The sequence below is a fragment of the Rana temporaria genome, chromosome 13, assembly GCF_905171775.1.
Source record: "Rana temporaria chromosome 13, aRanTem1.1, whole genome shotgun sequence".
Lineage (NCBI taxonomy): Eukaryota > Metazoa > Chordata > Amphibia > Anura > Ranidae > Rana > Rana temporaria.
In genome coordinates this window covers 15,156,929-15,177,250 of record NC_053501.1, presented here as the reverse complement: position 1 = coordinate 15,177,250, position 20,322 = coordinate 15,156,929, and the positions used below count along the sequence as shown (strand labels likewise).

General features: G+C 50.7%; 1 protein-coding gene across 4 annotated transcripts; it reads left to right on the top strand.

The window, feature by feature from the left end:
- The first annotated feature begins 222 nt into the window (after positions 1 to 222).
- RPS6KL1 (ribosomal protein S6 kinase like 1) lies at positions 223 to 20,017 on the top strand. 4 transcript variants are annotated; one of them, XM_040331933.1, is made up of 12 exons: positions 224 to 818; positions 4,292 to 4,379; positions 4,525 to 4,785; positions 6,694 to 6,818; positions 8,137 to 8,229; positions 8,714 to 8,761; positions 14,486 to 14,618; positions 14,705 to 14,980; positions 15,174 to 15,263; positions 15,928 to 16,010; positions 16,791 to 16,886; positions 19,780 to 20,017. In XM_040331933.1, the coding sequence occupies exons 3-12, from the start codon at positions 4,590 to 4,592 to the stop codon at positions 19,885 to 19,887; spliced, it is 1,248 nt and encodes a 415-aa protein (XP_040187867.1). In that variant the 5' UTR covers positions 224 to 818; positions 4,292 to 4,379; positions 4,525 to 4,589; the 3' UTR covers positions 19,888 to 20,017. The 4 variants fall into 4 exon arrangements, with proteins under 4 accessions (XP_040187869.1, XP_040187867.1, XP_040187866.1 ...); XM_040331932.1 differs by lacking the exon at positions 4,292 to 4,379; XM_040331934.1 differs by lacking the exons at positions 224 to 818; positions 4,292 to 4,379 and adding an exon at positions 881 to 939.
- Positions 20,018 to 20,322: the final 305 nt, after the last annotated feature.

The following is a 20,322-nucleotide window of genomic DNA, read 5'->3' as shown; positions in this document are numbered from 1 at the left end:
CGTGACGTCACCGCGCAGCGCACGTCTCACTCAGGTGTTCTGTCAGATGAGCAATGTTTGTTTCCTGGCACCAGTGAGCACGTGACCACCACGCTTTTTCCCGCACTGTCTCCTCCCCAGCTGGGCGGAGAGTAGAGGGGGAGGAGCTGAGTGGGGTTGGGCGGGTCGGAGGAGGCGTGGTTCTTCTCCGGTGCGCACGGTGCGGCAGCAGTTATTTTCGCTGACAATCTGGGAAAGGGGAATCACAACAATGTGATTGGAGGAAATGATATCGCGGGGGTGTGGGCGGTTCTTACAGTGTGTGGAGGAGATTGTACAATCTAATTGGATTAGCATTTCCAAATCCTGGAAACCTGTGGCCCCGCCCACAATTCAGGTCTAAAGGGCGGAGCTGTTTAACCCTTTGACCAATCACCTTGTAGCTGATAATGTTCAGCTCTGTATTGTGGGTCAGACTAGGAATCTGATTGGCTGTCAGCTATGGTTACAGTACACAGTGGCACACATTCCACTCTCCCATTGGACTGTGGAGAAATAGGAAATGGTGTACTGTTACCCCTAGCAACCATTACTGGGGAAAGTAAACAAGGTCTCTGATTGGTCTTCCTGGGTTCAGGTGTGAATGGCCCTTGGAGAGTTCCCTGACCCCTGACCCCGGTGCAGCTGGCTGATGTCATCTGATGCTGCATGTGTATGTCCCTTTAATCTGCAGCAGGATGCTGATTGGCTGTTGGAGTATGATGTCATCTACAAGACTGAGGAGGGGAAGCAGAACTCAGGGTGGAGCTGCCAGTTGATGCTGGAAATACCTTCAAGAGGTAAGGAGGGGCCCTGGGCCCCGCTGTGTTTGTGTTTGTGTGATGTATGCTCCTCCCCCTGCGCTCCCTGTGTGATGCTTCCATCATTGGTGACCTCTCCGTAAATCCTTCCACTGCTACGGCAAGTGTGACTTCTCATCCCTGCCTCATAATCCGTACGATGTCTCATCCCGTGTCATCCTCTCCGTCTCTGTCCCTGGTGGCCCTCCATCACTAATGACCCCTCCATCCCCGTCCCGGACAGATCTTCTCCATCACTAATGACCCCTCCATCCCCATCAGGTCTTCTCCATCCCCGACAGGTCTTCTCCATCACTGATGACCCCTCCATCCCCATCAGGTCTTCTCCATCCCCCCGTCCCCGACATGCCTTCTCCATCCCCGTCCCTGACATGCCTTCTCCGTCACTGATGACCCCTCCATCCCGACAGGTCTTCTCCATCACTAATGACCCCTCCATCCCGACAGGTCTTCTCCATCACTAATGACCCCTCCATCTCCGACAGATCTTCTCCATCCCCGTCCCCGACATGCTTTCTCCATCACTAATGACCCCTCCATCTCCGTCCCGGTCAAGTTTTCTTCATCCCTGTCCCTGAGATTCCTTCTTCATCCCTGTCCCTGAGATTCCTTCTTCATCCCTGTCCCTGAGATTCCTTCTTCATCCCTGTCCCTGAGATTCCTTCTCTTATCCCTGTCCCTGAGATTCCTTCTCTTATCCCTGTCCCTGAAATTCCTTCTCCTTCCCTGTCCCCGATATTCCTTCTCCATCACTAATGACCCCTCCATCTCCGTCCCGGTCAAGTCTTCTTCATCCCTGTCCCTGATATTCCTTCTCCATCCCTGTCCCCGACAGGTCTTCTTCACCCCCATCCCCTATATTCCTTCTCCGTCCCCAACGTGTCTTCCCTACCCCCAATGTGCCTTCTCTATCCCTTCCCCCGACGTGCCTTCTCTATCCCCACCGTGCCCGGCACCCTATCTTCATTCCATGCATTTCATTTTCATCCCCAGAGACCCTCCTCATCCCTGTCCCTGGTAACTGTTCTTCATCTTTCATCTCCATCCCTGTTCCTGGCAACCCCTTTTTTTCCATCCCTGGCAAGCTTTCTTCAACCTTAATGACCCCTCTTTATCCTTTCTTTGGCTACCCCTCTCTGTTTTCATGCCTAATGACCCCTTTCCCTTGAGACTCCTCTTCATTCATGTCCCTGATGATCCCTCATCATCCTGCCCATATGACCACGTTCCATTCTTGTCCTTGGCAACCCCTCTTCTATGGCTAGCGCTTTCCATCCCTGACTCTGATGACCCCTCTCCATCCCCATACCTAGCGAGCCCTTTGCATCTCTGTCACTGGTGACCAATCTTAATCCTTTCCCTGGAGACCCCCTGTCCATCCTTGTCCCTGATGATCCAATCCCATCCCGTCCCTCAGTCCCAGTCCCTTTTAATTCAATCCATGGTGTCTCAATCCTGGTCCCTGATTACTCCTTTCCATCCCTGTCGCCACCTCTTCATTCTGATGACCCCTTTCCATCTCTGTCCCCAGCTACCCTTCATCATCCCATCTGTGGTGACCCCTCTCAATCCCCGTCCCTGGACACCCCTCTCTCTCCATCATTGTCCCTGGACACCCCCCTCTCTCTCCATCATTGTCCCTGGACACCCCCCTCTCTCTCCATCATTGTCCCTGGACACCCCCCTCTCTCAATCATTGTCCCTGGACACCCCCCTCTCTCAATCATTGTCCCTGGACACCCCCCCCCTCTCTCTCTCCATCATTGTCCCTGGACACCCCCTCTCTCTCTCTCTCCATCATTGTCCCTGGACACCCCCCCTCTCTCTCTCTCCATCATTGTCCCTGGACACCCCCCCTCTCTCTCTCTCCATCATTGTCCCTGGACACCCCCCCTCTCTCTCTCTCTCCATCATTGTCCCTGGACACCCCCCCTCTCTCTCTCTCTCCATCATTGTCCCTGGACACCCCCCCTCTCTCTCTCTCTCCATCATTGTCCCTGGACACCCCCCCTCTCTCTCTCTCTCCATCATTGTCCCTGGACACCCCCCCTCTCTCTCCATCATTGTCCCTGGACACCCCCCCTCTCTCTCTCTCTCCATCATTGTCCCTGGACACCCCCCCCCTCTCTCTCTCTCCATCATTGTCCCTGGACACCCCCCCTCTCTCTCTCTCTCCATCATTGTCCCTGGACACCCCCCCCCCCTCTCTCTCTCTCTCCATCATTGTCCCTGGACACCCCCCCTCTCTCTCTCTCCATCATTGTCCCTGGACACCCCCCCTCTCTCTCTCTCCATCATTGTCCCTGGACACCCCCCCTCTCTCTCTCTCTCCATCATTGTCCCTGGACACCCCCCCTCTCTCTCTCTCTCCATCATTGTCCCTGGACACCCCCCCTCTCTCTCTCTCTCCATCATTGTCCCTGGACACCCCCCCTCTCTCTCTCTCTCCATCATTGTCCCTGGACACCCCCCCTCTCTCTCTCTCCATCATTGTCCCTGGACACCCCCCCTCTCTCTCTCTCTCCATCATTGTCCCTGGACACCCCCTCTCTCTCTCTCTCTCCATCATTGTCCCTGGACACCCCCCCTCTCTCTCTCTCTCCATCATTGTCCCTGGACACCCCCCCTCTCTCTCTCTCTCCATCATTGTCCCTGGACACCCCCCCTCTCTCTCTCTCTCCATCATTGTCCCTGGACACCCCCCCTCTCTCTCTCTCTCCATCATTGTCCCTGGACACCCCCCCTCTCTCTCTCTCTCCATCATTGTCCCTCGACCCCCCCCCTCTCTCTCTCTCTCCATCATTGTCCCTGGACACCCCCCCTCTCTCTCTCTCTCCATCATTGTCCCTGGACACCCCCCCTCTCTCTCTCTCCATCATTGTCCCTGGACACCCCCCCTCTCTCTCTCTCCATCATTGTCCCTGGACACCCCCCCTCTCTCTCTCTCCATCATTGTCCCTGGACACCCCCCCCCCCTCTCTCTCTCCATCATTGTCCCTGGAAACCCCCCTTCTCTCTCTCTCTCTCTCTCTCTCTCCATCATTGTCCCTGGACACACCCCCCCTCTCTCTCTCTCTCTCTCCATCATTGTCCCTGGACACCCCCCCCCTCTCTCTCTCCATCATTGTCCCTGGAAACCCCCCTTCTCTCTCTCTCTCTCCATCATTGTCCCTGGACACACCCCCCCCCCTCTCTCCATCATTGTCCCTGTGACCTTTCTCCTGTGATTTTTCTATCTCCACGCTCCTCTCTCCTGCCCAGTTTCCCATTTCTCCGGTAGAGTATTGCTGTAAAGATGCCCACACACCCCCCCCCAGCACAGAACATTTGGGGTCACAACTGAGGTCCCCCCCTCCATAGTGCATTGCAGTCACAGCTGGCTCCTTCCATTTGTCAGTAATCTGAACCTCTTCTTTTTTTTGAGTGAACAATAAACAGGTCATGTTTTCCAGGTCTCTGCTCACAACCTCAGCTCTGCTCCTACCTGGACGTCTTGGAGCAATGAAGGGACTTGGACACTGACACTGATATCGATTTAAAGTAAACCTTTTTCTCAACCAGCTTGATTACTTGTTTTATGTTCCCAAAAACAAAACCTAATGTCTGATTTACTTTCGATAAAAATGACTCCACTTTCCAATGGAAGGGGACAATTTTGATTCTTCTGTACTTTTTTTCGTTACAGCCCCACCCTGACTACAGTGGCACCTTCCCGGGACTTTCCCCCTCGTGTCACGGTTCAGGCGGGAGATGAGCTGTGATAGAGACTTCTCCTGTCATTACCGAGTTATTGAGCCGACATCCAAACCGCCGTCCAAGAGGGATTACCTAGTGGATGCAGCCAAGCAGCTTCACGTGGCGCAGGAGCGGGATGCTAATGAAGAGTACGAGGCGGCATTCAACCACTACAAGCATGGCGTGGAGCTCCTTCTCAGTGGGGTGACAGGTCAGTGTGGACACCAGAATAGACAAGAGTCTAATCTGCTGCGGCCATATTGTAAATGATAATCCAAGGAGTGCCATTAATGTGACATTCTATAGTGGAGGAGTATGTCTGAGTTCTGCTCCTCTCCAAGCTGATTGGTTGGTTGCTACACTGTGTTGCACTGCCCCCCCCCCCCCTCCATTATCCTCTCCTCCCATCTTCTTTCTTCTTGTCCTCTCCATAATCCTTCATCTTCCTCCCACACCCCCCCAATCCCCTCTGTTTTTCAGTCTTCTTCCCCCTCCCATCCTTTCCTTTTTCCTCGCTACCCCCTCCTTTTATCCTCCCATCTCCTTCCCCGCTGTCCTTTTTCCTCCCATCTCCTTCCCCGCTGTCCTCTCCTTCCCCGCTGTCCTCTCCTTCCCCGCTGTCCTCTCCTTCCCCGCTGTCCTCTCCTTCCCCGCTGTCCTCTCCTTATCCGCTGTCCTCTCCTTTATCCTCCCCATCTCCTTCCCCGCTGTCCTCTCCTTTATCCTCCCCATCTCCTTCCCCGCTGCCCCCTCCTTTTATCCTCCCATCTCCTTTCCGCTGCCCCCTCCTTTATTCTCCCATTTCTTCCCCTCTGTCCTCTCCTTTATCCTCCCATCTCCCTCCCCGCTGCCCCCTCCTTTTATCCTCCCATCTTCTTTCCGCTGCCCCCTCCTTTATTCTCCCATTTCTTCCCCTCTGTCCTCTCCTTTATCCTCCCATCTCCCTCCCCGCTGCCCTCTCCTTTTTCCTCCCATCTCCTTCCCCGCTGCCCTCTCCTTTATTATCCTCCCATCTCCTTCCCCGCTGTCCTCTCCTTTTATCCTCCCATCTCCTTCCCCGCTGTCCTCTCCTTTTATCCTCCCATCTCCTTCCCCGCTGCCCTCTCCTTTTATCCTCCCATCTCCTTCCCCGCTGCCCTCTCCTTTTCATCCTCCCATTTTCTACTCTACTGTCCTCTCCTCTGTATTCTGTACTCTATTTTCTTCCCCATCCTCCATCCTTTTCCATGCTATCCTATTCTCTATTCTTCTTTCTTCTTCTACTGCCACTTTCTTTACCTCCTATCCCCTCTTCCTCTGTTGCCCTCTCCTCCAACTTCCATCTTCTTCCCCTCATTCTCTCCTTGATACCCCCCCATCGTCTCCCCTCCTTTATCTTCTTCCCCTGTTGTCCGCTCCTCTATTCTCTGTATTCTTCTTTTCTGTCATCTCCTCTATTTTCCTAGCTGTCTTCTCCTCCTCTATCATCTTCCCTGCTATTCTCCCATCTGTCCTTTTCCCAGCTGACCTCTACCACTTTTCATATTTCCTGCTATTCTCTCATCTATCATCCTCTTCTTTTTTTTTTTTTTTTTTTTTTTTTTTCTTCCTTGCTGTCCTCTCCTTTACTCTCCATATTTTCCCTAGCTGTCCTCTAATGTGTCCTCTTTCATCCTCCCTAATGTTCTTTCCTATATTCATCGTTTCTCCCTACTGCCCTCCCCTCGTTAAGCTGCCCATAGATTTCTCCATTAACACAAATGAATTGGACAGAGGAATCCCCCTTCCCTGCAGGATTCTGCACTGTCAGAATACACTGATCAGTAGCTGCGGCCCATTGGCTGAGCAAAAAAAGTTCTCATCTTGTCCGTTCATCAGAAGTCAATATAATGATCTACTGAGTGGGGATGACCACACAAGTGGAAATCCAGCCGGTCCCTGCTGAACCCGCCAACTTTAGATCCATCTATGGCCAGCCTAACTCTAGCTCTCCCCCCCCCCCCCCCCACAGTCCTCTCCGCGTTTTTTTCCTCTATGCTCCTAATTGGTATAATGTATGGTAGTGATCTTCACATTTTTCATCTCTGCTCCGATTTGCACCGCCATCTCCTCTTACCAGTTCTTTGGGTTTTTCTTGCAGTGGACCCGAGTCGGGAGCGACGCGATGCAGTCAAACGGAAAATCTCACAGTACTTAAAGCGTGCTGAAGAAATCTTTAACTGTCACTTGCAGAGGCCTCTGGGAAGTGTGGGTGGAGCAGCAGAGGTCAGTCCTGAGATCTGTATGGCTGAGGAAGGGGGCAGGCTGTGTGTGTGTTAAAAACACATTTGAGGTTCTTTGCTCTTCTGTTAAAGAGCAGTGTGTGTGAGTTGGCCCACCATTTGCAGCTATAACAGCTTCACCTCTTCTGGGAAGGCTGTCCACAAGGTTTAGGAGTGTGTCTATGGGAATGTTTGACCATTCTTCCAGAAGTGCATTTGTGAGTTCAGGTACTGATGTTGGACGACAAGGACTGGCTCCGCTCTAATTCATCCCAAAGGCATTCCATTGGGTTGAGGCCAGGACTCTGTGCAGGCCAGTCAAGTTTCTCCACCCCAAACTCACTCATTCAGGTCTTTATGGACCTTGCTTTGTACACAAACTGTTCCCACAAAGTTGGGAGAATGAAATTGTCAAAAATTTCTTGGTATGCTGACGCCTTAAGAGTTCCCTTCACTGGAAGCCCAACCCCTGAAAAACAACCCCACACCCTGATTCCCCCCCCCCCCCTCCTCCACCAAATGATTTGGACCTGTGCACAAAGCAAGGTCTATAAAGACATGGATGAGCGAACTTAACTGGCCTGCACAGAATCCTGACCTCAACCCGATAGGACACCTTCCAGGCCCCTTCCTGCTCCAACATGACTGCACACCAGTGCACAAAGCAAGGTCCATAAAGACATGGGTGGCTCAAACGCGATTGGCACTGTGCTGACAAGCCATTCACCTCTGCAGCTAGAGGTTCGGATCCCGGTCTCAGCTACATGTGAATTGAGTTTGGTGGTCTCAGCCCGGCTCCCGGTGGGTGTGCTATGCGAGGTAAGCTTGCGCTTAGTACGCCCACCCCCCTCCCACAAAAACCACCACACTTACACGCACTCGAAATTGGGTTAACATGCACGCACTTTGACCACGCGGTCTCTAAAAAGAGAGGCAAAGGACTAACTGGGCTGGTTGAGCGGGCAAATCCTCTCACTCCCTTATAGGGAGTCCCTCTGCCCCGTTGGGCTTCAAAGCGGAGCAGGTAGGGCGGGCTGTGTGGGAGGACCCCCTCACACACCCACCATTGCCACCCGGGGCATGGAGAAAGGTGGCAGATTGCCTCTGGGGGAGGCCTGCCTACTCCCAACTCCTGCAGTCCGGCTCCTCTCTCGAGGACACGCACAAAATACACTTTAAAAAAAAGACATGGGTGACACACAATGCTCTTTAACAGAAGAGTAAGAGTTCAGTGAACTTCCCTTCAGAAGAAAGATTGGGGTCTCTGGCCTGATAAAATGAAGGCCCATATGTGCGACTTACCAATTCCATTCCTATTTCAGGGTTACAGCAGTTTGAGATTTCGACCAATCAGAGTCCTGAGTGCAGCTGTGGAAAATTTGAAGCGTTGCCAAGTGTTGCAGATTATTGACAAGGTAACCAATATCGCGTTCTAGTGTATGATTGGGCGTGTCATTTTGTGGGGCGGGGCCTAACTGTACAACGATACCACATTGGCTGCAAAAGAGTTGTACTCTCCTGTGAAGTGAATTGGGAAACTCACGTTTTTCACTCTCTCTATCCCCCCCTCCTTTACCACACTCCATCTATTCTGCCCCCCCTGCCTACCCCCCTCTATTCTGTGACCCTTACCCTCCCTTTTCTGCACCTCCTCTTTATCCCGCCCCGTCTCTGCTGCTTTTTCTTTATTTGGCCTCTCTTAATCACACCTCCTCCATTCTGCCCTTGCACGTTATTTCCCCTCCTCTATTCTGTAACTCCCTTTTTCACACCCCTCTGTTCTGTTCTGCCGTTCCTTCTGCATGTCCCTTTAACTCACCCCCTCTATCCTGCTCCTCCCTTTTATCCTACCCTGTGTATTTTGCTCCTCCCACTATTTCTGCCCCCACCTGGATTTAGGTGCAGTTGGTTCGGGATCCATCCACAGGAGCAACATTTATCCTAAAGGTAAAAGTCTTCGCCTCTTCACTACACTGATTGCTGATTTTTCTGAATTGATATATAAAACTTTGGAAAGATAATATATATTAGCGAGGAGCGAGGCCGAGGTTATTGATCTGTTGATTCCTGGAAGGAGAATATGGATTAGTGAGGAGCAGGACTGAGGATATTGATATGGAGGAGCCTTGCAAAGATAATGGGCCAGATTCACAATTGACTTAGGCCGACGTATCTGTTGATACGCCGCGTAAGTTGTAGTATGCGCCGTCGTATCTATGCGCTGTATTCAGGAAACAAGATACGCCTGAATTTCTGCTTGATCCGACCGATGTAAGTCTCCTTACGCCGTCGCAGGGGCGTACCTAGAGCATATGGCACCCGGGGCGGATCCAATATCTGGCACCCTTCACCTCTGGACCCTTTTACATTACACAGCACCCTGCACCTCTGGGCCCCTTTACATTACACAGCACCCTGCACCTCTGGGCCCCTTTACATTACACAACACCCTGCACCTCTTTACATTACACAGCCCCTGCACCACTGGACCCCTTTACATCACATAGCCCTCTGGACCCCTTTACATTACACAGCACCCTGCACCTCTGGACCCCTTTACATTACACAGCACTCTGCATCACTGGACCCCTTTACATTATACAGCACCCTGCATCACTGGACCCCTTTATATCTCATAGCCCCGCACCTCTGGACCCTTTTACATTGCACAGCACCCTGCATCACTGCACCCCTTTTACATTACACAGCCACCTGCACCTCTGGACCCCTGCATATTACACAGACCCCCCCCCCCCCCCTCAGTGCAAACCCCCTCGGTGCAACCCCCCAGTGCAAACACCCCCTTAGTACATCCCCACCCCTTCAGTGAAATCCCCCCCAGGTACAAACACCCCCCCTTCCCATTCAGTACCTCAGATCATCGCAGGCAGCGCCACGGGACATGGACAGAAGGTCCCCTCGGCCCCTCCCCCTCTGTACACACAAACAGAGAGGAGGGGGCTGTGCCTGTGTGCCGACCACCGCTAACAGCCCATGGCTGTGAGAGAAGGGGATGGATGGTGCTGCGTTGTCACCCCACAACCCCCCTCCTCTTGTACCGCGGCGCTTATCGCTGCGTGTCACCCCTCTAGCGTGTGTCACCCGGGGCGGACCGCACCCCCCTAGGAACGGCTCTGTGCCGTCGTATCTTGGGTGCATATTTACGCTGGGCGCTAGGGGCGCTTCCGTTGATTTACGCGTCGATTATGTAAATGAGCTAGATACGCCGATTCACGAACGTATTTGCGCCTGTCGCAGTAAGCTACGTCGTTTACGTAAGGCGCACGTCTGTCGTAAAGTTACCCCTCATAAAGCAGGGGTAAGTCATGTTAAGGTATGGGCGCGGGAACAGCGTCGTATTTTACGTCATTTACGTAAGTCGTACGTGAATGGGGCTGGTCGTAGGTTACGTTCACGTCGAAAGAATTGAGCCAACGTATCTTAGGGAGTATTTGCAACGTGATTCTGAGCATGCGCGCGCATGCGTCGTTCGTTCGGCCATGCATTTACATGGTGTCACGCTTCATTATAATACTACACGCCCACTGCCTTGCTACTTTGAATACGCCGGCCATTTTACGTTAGGCCGGCGCAAGAAAGGGAGCAAGTGCTTTGTGAATACAGTACGAGCCTCTCTGTTACGACGGCGTAGCGCAAATCAGATGCGCTACGCCGCTCTAAAGATAAGCCGATCACTCTGAATCTGGCCCAATATGTATTAGTGAGGAGCGAGGCAGAGGTCATCAATATATAGAATCCTGGAGGGAGGTGAGTATGTATTGGTGAGCAGCGAGGCTGTGATGATTGAAACCTAGATTCCTGGAGGGAGAATATGACTTATGCCGCGTACACACGATCGAAAATTCCAACAAGAAAACCGTGGATTTTTTTCCGACAACATTTTGGCTCAAACTTGTGTTGCATACACACGGTCACACAAAATTCCGACCGTCAAGAACGCAGTGACGTACAACACTACGAGAAGCCGAGATAAATGAAGTTCAATGATTCCGAGCATGCGTCGACTTGATTCCAAGCATGCGTGTTATTTTGCATGTTGGAATTGCATACAGACGATCAGAACTTTTCCCGTCGGAAAATTTGAGTACCCGCTCTCAAATTTTTGCTGTCGGAAATTCCGAAAAAAAAAGTCCGATGGGGCCTACACACGGTCGGAATATCCAACCAAGACCTCACATCAAACTTTTCTTGTAGGAAATTCCGACCGTGTGTACGCGGCATAAGTGAGGAGCAAGACTGAGGATCTTGATATATAGAACTTTGGAAAGATAATATGTATTAGTGAGGAGCGAGGCCGACATTATTGATCTATAGCATCCTGGAGGGGATATCATGTTGTAGTGAGGAGCAATGCTGAGTATACTGAGAGATAGAGAGAAAATATATATATATATATATATATATATATATATATATATATATATATATATATATATATATATATATATAATCTATATCTTGGAGGAATAATATACACCAACTGGCCACTTTATTAGGTACACCTGTTAAATTGCTTGGTAACACAAATTGCTAATTGGCCAATCACATGTCAGCAACTCAATGCATTTAGGCATCTAGACGTGGTCAAGACCAGAAGTTTTCAGCCTCCGTCCCTAAAAAAAAAAAAAAAATTAACAATACATTCAGAAGACTGATTACACTGCGGGTATGTTGTTGGTTTTTTTTTTTTTTTTTCGTACATACCTCGATATCGCCATTTCATCCCTCGGCTTCCGGGTATGATTCTTGTGGGGCTGGGCGTTCCTAGTTGATTGACGTTCCTCCGACCGACGCATACTTGGCGTCACGACTTTCCGAAAGAAGCCGAACGTCGCTGCGCAGGCGCCGTATAGAGCCAACTCTATACGGCGCCTGCGCAATGACGTTCGGCTTCTGTCGGAAAGTCGTGACGCGCAGTATGCGCCGGTCGGAGGAACGTCAATCAACTAGGTCCAGCAAGAATCATACCCGGAAGCCGAGGGATGAAACGGCGATAACGAGGTATGTACGACAGTGATTGACAGTCTTCCGAGAGGCTTCCGACGGTCGCATCCATCACGTCACTAGTAGCCGAAAGAAGCCGAACGACGGTGTGGCTCTATACTGCGCACCGATGTTCGGCTTCTTTCGGAAAATCGTGACGCGATGGATGCGACCGTCGGAAGCCTCTCGGAAGACTGTCAATCAAAATAGGAACGCCCAGTCCCGCAGCCCATACCCGGAAGCGACGGAGAAGATGCATCTCGAAAACGGTAAGTACTGCTCATATTTTAAAACAACTAGCCGATTCCCCTAGACAAAACGAGCATCCATCTAAGGGGGAAAAAGTGTTATGTACGGGTGAACCCCCGCTTTAAATCCAAAGTACAAACACGCATGCTCCGAACCAATGCTAAACATAGGACAACAATAGCAGAAGTTGCCCAAAGGGTGGCGCTAAAGAGCTGAAAAAAGCGTGGTTTGGTGAATGTTGGCTCAAAATGATCTGCTGTCTGTATGCAGAAAAAGTTCACGGACAACACCCCTCGAACAAAAATCCACGGATTTGTCCGATCGTCTGTATGAGGGTTTAGTGTCGCCTCTCTGATATGCAAATACCGATCAGCTGGTGTAAGACCAGACGTAATCTATAAAACACTAGCAGGATCTCATGAGACTTGTGACAATGACATAGACAGAGGCCATCAATTAGAAGAGATGACGTGGGAGTGTGGGCGGATGGAGGACGGGGACACCGATCAATAGAGATGACGGGGACGTGTGGGTGGGCAGAGGATGTGTTCTGCAGTGAGTAAGAATGGAAGATGAGAATGTGTTCTGTGTATGGGAAGAGTCAAATGTCTGGATTGTGGAGGAGGAGAATGAAGATCGGAAATATCTATCAAGGCACAGACATTGTAGAACGCACAAAGATCAATAGATTAAGGTAGATGGGTGCGGGGAGGACGGAGGAGGAGAAGAGTGTAGAAAATGACACAAGATGAGGTCTCCGTAGATTGAACCATCTGCAAAAGGAAGGATGAACGGTGACAACCCAGGGGCCATTCCTAGGCTGCAGTTATTAGAATTTCCTGTAACTTTTGGGAATGAGATAACAGACTATTATTGGCTGCTGTAAAAATATGGGGACAGGAGAAGGGTGGAGCATATAGGGGTTTATATTCTGGGTCCCTGAAGATGAAGGGATTGGCTCCGATCAATTTAGTTTTTTTTTTTTTTTTTTTTTTTACGAATTTCGACAAATTTGTTAATTCGAAAATATCCAAATGAACGAAAACCCATTTAACCAGTTCCCTACCGCCGTATTGTAGAATGAGGGCGGCAGGAACCCTCCCTCCCCCTGGGTGGACGTCATAAGATGTCTTTTCTTCCCGGTATTGTGCGGAGCACGCTCGCGCGTCACTGTGGTCCCGATGCGCATGCGGCCGCCAGGGACGTAGATCTTGTGGTGTGTGTGTGTGTGTGTGTGTGTGTGTGTGTGTGTGTAAAAACACACAGATCCACGTCCTGTCAGGGGAGAGGAGAACTGATCGCATGTTCCTTGTTGTTCCTTTATACCAGGGGTCTCCAAACTTCCTAAACAAAGGGCCGGTTTAATGTCCTTCAGACTTTAAGGGGGCCGGACTGTGGCCATCCCAAGTACAAAATGTCCCAGCATCAGTGGGAGTAAGCAAACCCCCATCATTGGTGTCAGTGGGAGGAATTGTACCCCTTCATTGGTGTCATTGGGCCCTTTTGTTGGTGCCATTGGGAGGAATTGTGCCCCATCAGTGGGTCCCATTGTGGCTGTCATTGGAAAAAAATTTGCCTCATCATTGGTGTCACTGGGTCCAATTGTTGGTGTCATTGATAGGAACTGTGCCCCATGGTTGGTGTCATTGGACACAATTGTTGGCGTTATTGGGAGCTGCTGTGCCCCATTGTTGGTGTCATTGGGAGGAATTGTGCCCTTCGTGGTTGGTGAATAAAATAGCACCCCCAAGGGCCAGTTAAAAGCAAGCAAAGGGCCACATCTGGCCCCCGGGTGGCAGTTTGGAGACCCCTGCTATATACAATCGGTCACCACCTCATCAGTCGTCCCCCCCCCCCCCCCACCACAGTTAGAATCGCTCCCTAGGACACACAATTAACCCCTTGATCGCCCCCTAGTGATAACCCCCTTCCCTGCCAGTCACGTTTATACAGTAATTGGTGCATTTTTCTAGCACTGATCGCTGTATAAATGTGGTCCCAAAATGGTGTCAAAAGTGTCCGATATATCCGCTGCAATGTCAGTCACGCTAAAAATCGCAGATCGACGCCATTGGTAGTAAATAATAATAAAAATACCATAAATCTATCCCCTAGTTCAGTGATGGCGAACCTTGGCACCCCAGATGTTGTGACGAAAACCAATTTTTCTGCAGTGCACGTGTCTAATGATCTGTGAGATGACCCTGATGACTTTTTCTTCCTATAAATCATTTTTAATAACCCTGAAGGTCTGAAATGAGTGAGTGTGTGTGTGTGTGTGTGTGTGTATGTCCCCCCCCCCCCCCCCAAGCCGCAGCCATATCCAAGTTTCCATGATGTTGTATTGGGTGTTTGCATTGCCTGCTGTCTCCCACGGGCTCTGTAGGGTTACCTGTTCCTTTCTTTCTGTCCTCGTAGTCTCTGATGAAGTCCGGCCGGAGCGGTACTGGAACAGTAACAATTATTCCGCAGGGTGTTCCCTTCATGGTTCCGCTGCAGCGATTCTACGTCAGTGATGACTCCGTGTACCTCCAGCTGCAGCATGTTAAAGGTCAGTCATGTGACAGTTGCTGATCCCAGCATGCTTTACTCCCCCCCCCCCCCCCCCCCTCCAACCATTGCTTTCCTTCCTTGCAGGTGGCCGGCTCTGGGACCATCTCAGGAATTTACGAGCACAAGAAACAAACAGCAGACAAGTCCCGCAGGTATCGGTCTGTAGGGCTGATCAGGGCATCAGCCAACCACATCACGAGCTAAGTGTGTCTCTGGACAATGCTTCTCCAGCAGCGGGCGTCCTGGATTCGCAGGTCCGATTGTGGGCGGCACAGCTGGTGTTGGCGCTGGATGCTCTTCACCAGGACGGGGTGCTGTGCCAGGATTTGAATCCTCGCAACCTGCTTATGGGGGAGAAAGGTGAGATCTTCGTTGTAACACTCCAGTGACCTATAGAGTGCCTGCAAAACAGAACGCAGCACGGACGATATGAGCGCTGTTATTACAAGCGGCAAAAAGTCGCCATCTCCGTCCTTAGCTGTGCTCTGTTTTTCAGCAGTTGTAAAGCTTCACTGTACATAAGATGACAATGTAAGTATAAATTGTCCCTCAGGTGAGGTATGCTTGACATACTTTGGCCAGTGGCGAGAGGTTGACCATGTCTGTTGTCCGGAGGCAGTGGAGAACCTGTATGTGGCACCAGGTGAGACACCAAGTCCTCTTCAATCTTATGACCATTTACCTTCCCAGTCGTCCCTCTGATTCCTTCCCTTGCCCAGCACTGGTCCTATCCCCTTGTCAGCAACCCATCTCGTTCCCTCCCTGGTCAGTGCCTAGTCTATTACCTTTTCAGCAATCCCTTGGATTCCCTTCCTGGTCGGTACCTGGCCTGCTGCCTTCCCAGCAATCCCTTGGATTCCCTTCCTGGTCGGTACCTGGCCTGCTGCCTTCCCAGCAATCCCTTGGATTCCCTTCCTGGTCGGTACCTGGCCTGCTGCCTTCCCAGCAATCCCTTGGATTCCCTTCCTGGTCGGTACCTGGCCTGCTGCCTTCCCAGCAATCCCTTGGATTCCCTCCCTGGTCGGTACCTGGCCTGCTGCCTTCCCAGCAATCCCTTGGATTCCCTTCCCGGTCGGTACCTGGCCTGCTGCCTTCCCAGCAATCCCTTGGATTCCCTTCCCGGTCGGTACCTGGCCTGCTGCCTTCCCAGGAATCCCCCCATGGACCTCTTCTGTCATCCCAGTGATCCCTCCATCTCCGTCCCTGGACAGCACTTGTCTTGTTACCTTCTATTATAAATCCTATACATTGCTTATAATTGTTTTTTTCTTTTATATTCCTGCTGCTGTTCACTGACTTGTCTGCAGAGGTCCAAGGGGTGGGGCCAGTGAGCGAAGCCTGCGATTGGTGGAGCCTAGGAGTTCTACTCTATGAGATGCTGTGCGGCCAGGTAAGTGATGAGTATGTGTGGCATTGTTGTGGGTGCCCAGCATAGTTTTTTTTTTTTTTGCCCAATTAATGTTTCACCTGCTGTGTCTGGCCCCTGGGGTGGGTGCCCTGCCTGCTGTGTCTGGCCCCTGGGGTGGGTGCCCTGCCTGCTGTGTCTGGCCCCTGGGGTGGGTGCCCTGCCTGCTGTGTCTGGCCCCTGGGGTGGGTTCCCTGCCTGCTGTGTCTGGCCCCTGGGGTGGGTTCCCTGCCTGCTGTGTCTGGCCCCTGGGGTGGGTGCCCTGCCTGCTGTGTCTGGCCCCTGGGGTGGGTGCCCTGCCTGCTGTGTCTGGCCCCTGGGGTGGGTGCCCTGCCTGCTGTGTCTGGCCCCTGGGGTGGGTGCCCTGCCTGCTGTGTCTGGCCCCTGGGGTGGGTGCCCTGCCTGCTGTGTCTGGCCCCTGGGGTGGGTGCCCTGCCTGCTGTGTCTGGCCCCTGGGGTGGGTTCCCTGAATGCTGTGTCTGGCCCCTGGGGTGGGTTCCCTGCCTGCTGTGTCTGGCCCCTGGGGTGGGTTCCCTGCCTGCTGTGTCTGGCCCCTGGGGTGGGTTCCCTGCCTGCTGTGTCTGGCCCCTGGGGTGGGTTCCCTGCCTGCTGTGTCTCGCCCCTGGGGTGGGTTCCCTGCCTGCTGTGTCTCGCCCCTGGGGTGGGTTCCCTGCCTGCTGTGTCTCGCCCCCTGGCAAATGTCTCACTTTTTTGTGAGTGTTCACCTGCGCTGGGGTGGGTGTCTGACCTGCTGTGTCTCTGCAGTCTCTTTGCAGGAACCAGAATTCGGGACTCAGTGCTCACATGAAAATCCCCTACCCAGAATTCCTCGGTGCAGATGCCATTTCTCTGTTAAGGGAGGTAAGTTTATGGGGGTGTATTCCCATCATTATCATTTTTAGCATTTTCTAATTGGGCTGATCTTTCTCAAATTCCAGCTTGGGCACCGCATTCCACTCTGTATGTTTAATATTTCCCAGTAAGGCCCCTTTCACACTTATACAACTTGGGACTGCAAAGTATCCCATGATTTCCAATGTTACAGCCTTATTCCAAAAGGAATTAAATACATTAATTTCCTCAGAATTCTACAAACAATACCCCATAATGACAACGTGAAAGAAGTTTTGTATGAAGTCTTTGCAAATTTATTAAAAAGATCCCATGTACATAAGTATTCCCAGCCTTTGCTCAATACTTTGAAGCTCCATTGGCACCAATTACAGCCTCAAGTCTTTTTGATGCTACAAGCTTGGCACACCTAGTTTTGGGCAGTTTCTCCCATTCTTCTTTGCAGGACCTCTCAAGCTCCATCAGGTTGGATGGGGAGCGTCAGTGCACAGCCATTTTCAGATCTCTCCAGAGATGTTCAAGTCTATGCTCTGGCTGGGCCACTCAAGGACATTCAGAGTTGTCCTGTAGACACTCATTTTGTTAGATTTGCTGTGTGTTTGGGGTCGTTGTTCTGCCCCGTTCTGAGGTCCAGAGCAGGTTTTCATTAAGGATGTCTCTGTACATTGCTGCATTCATCTTTCTCTCGATCCTGACTAGTCTTGCCAGTTCCTGCCGCTGAAAAACATCCCCACAGCCTGATGCTGCCACCACCATGCTTCACAGTAGGGATGGTATTGGCCAGGTGATGAGCGGCGCCTAATTTCCTCCAGACATGACGCTTACCATTCAGGCCAAAGAGTTTAATCTTTGTTTCATCAGATCAGAGGATTTTGTTTCTCATGGTCTGAGTCCTTCAGGTGCCTTTTGGCAAACTCCAGACGGGCTGTTGTGTGCCTTTTACTGAGGAGTGGCTTCCGTCTGGTCACTCTACCATACAGGCCTGATTGATGGAGTGCTGCAGAGATGGTTGTTCTTCTGGAAGGTTCTCCTCTCTCCACAGAGAAACACTGGAGCTCTGTCAGAGTGACCATCAGGTTCTTGGCCACCTCCCTGACTAAGGCCCTTCTCCCTGATCGCTCAGTTTGACAGGGCGACCTCCTGTAGGAAGAGTCCTGCTGGTTCCAAATGTCTTCCATTTATGGATGATGGAGTCCGTTGTGCTCATTGGGACCTTAAATGCTGCAGAAATTTTTCTGTACCCTTCCCCAGAGCTGTGCCTCCATAAAATCCCCTGTCTCCGAGGTCTACAGACAATTCCTTGGACTTCTTGGCTTCATTTTTGTTTTGACATGCACTGTTTAACCACTTAAGACTCGGACCTTTAGGCAGGTAAAGGACCTGGCCAGTTTTTGCGATTCGGCACTGCGTCGCTTTAACTGACAATTGCGCGGTCGTGCGACGTGGCTCCCAAACAAAATTGGCGTTTCCCCCCCCCCCCCCCCCCCCACAAATAGAGCTTTCTTTTGGTGGTATTTGATCACCTCTGCGTTTTTTATTTTTTGCGCTATAAACAAAAATAGAGCGACAATTTTAAAAGACATACATTTTTTTTTTCTCCTCAGTTTAGGCCGATACGTATTCTTCTACATATTTTTGGTAAAAATCACAATAAGCGTTTATCGATTGGTTTGCGCAAAATGTATAGCGTTTACAAAATAGGGGATAGTTCTATTGCATTTGTATTAATTTTTTTTTTTTACTACTAATGGCGGCTATCAGCAATTTTAATTTTTTTTCCTCTTCTTCGTGACTGCGACATTATGGCGGACACTTCGAACAATTTTGACACATTTTTGGGACCATTTGCATTTTTTGCTGAGAAAATGACATTTTTTACTGTGAAAATGACAATTGCAGTTTGGGAGTTAAGTGTGACCTCATCTGTGTGTCTAACTGTAGGGGGGGTGTGGCTGTAGGTGTGATGTCATTGATTGTGGTTCTCTATATTAGGGAACACACGATCGATGACGGCGTCACAAGGAAGCTGTGTTTACACACAGCTCTCCCCGTTCTTCAGCTCCGGGGACCGATCGCGGGACTCCAGCAGCGATCGGGTCCCGCAGAGCTTCGGACCGGGTCGCGGGCGCATGCCCGGGCACTTAGAGGACGTACCTGTAGTGCTTGTGCCCAGCCGTGCCATTCTGCTGACGTATATGTGCAGGAGGCGGACCTTAACTGTGGGACCTTTTTATAGACAGGTGTGTGCCTTTCCAAATCATGTCAATCAACTGAATTTACCACAGGTGGACTCAATCAATCAAGTTGTAGAAACATCTCAAGGATGATAAGTACCTGAGCTCAAATGGGCAAAGGGTGTAAATACGTGTGTGTGTATATGTATGTGTGTATAATTTTTTTTTTTATAAATTTGCAAAGATTTCAATTGCGTTGTCATTATGGGGTATTGTTTGTATAATTTTGACGGAAAATAATTAATTTAATCCATTTTGGAATGAGGCTATAACATAAATGGTGGAAAAAGTGAAGCGCTGTGAATACTTTCTGAATGCACTGTGTACATAGGATGACAGGAATGCATGCTGTCAGGTGGGAAGTCTGTCTGTTGGGGATGGGAGGGGAAGTTCTTACAACCTTCAGAGGACATCTGAGCAGAATTATAGTGAAGTATAACTTACAGAATGGCGTTCTATGTCATTGTATGTGTGACAATAATGGTGCTGTGTAATATAGTGGGTGTCAGGATGGTGAAGGGGGTTGGGGAGGTTTCTTTGTATGACCACCAGCAGCCATTCTAATTGCCGATGAGTTTGTTTTTTTGCTCCTTGTCCAAGATTTTATATGAATTGGCATGTCTGTAGTATTCTTCTTATTGTTTAGTCATGACATCTCTATCCTACAGCTTCTGCATTACGAACCAGAGAAGCGGCTCGGCTCCGGCCCAGGTGGTGCACAGAAGATAAAATCCCACCCTTACTTCAGCGTCATTCAGTGGAACAAGCTGGTGTGAGCGGCCACAGGAAGCAGCCAATATCGGGATGCATGCCACTGTGATGTCATTTCCTAAGGCACAGGGCCACAAAAGTTCCCCATCACTGTGATGTCGCCTGTTCACATGAACAATAAATGATCGCACTCTGCTTCTGTCTGTGTTTTGTATCCACCTCCGGTGAGAAGCGTAGCCTTCCGCATCAGGCGGGGGGAGGGGTTGGGCGGCTAAGAACATTCGCTCAGCTCCATATCGGTCTTCTACCATCCATAATAGAAAGTCCACAGCAACCAATGAGCTACTCCATTTCATCTGGTTTGTGTAGAGCATTAAGAAGGAAGGAGTAATCTGATTAGTTGCTGTTGGATAGGTGAAGAGGCCCCTTGGATATGTCTCCCGGCACCCCTGTCAGATTAGAAATATGGGGGGGCTGACATTTGCTATTTGTTTTAAAGC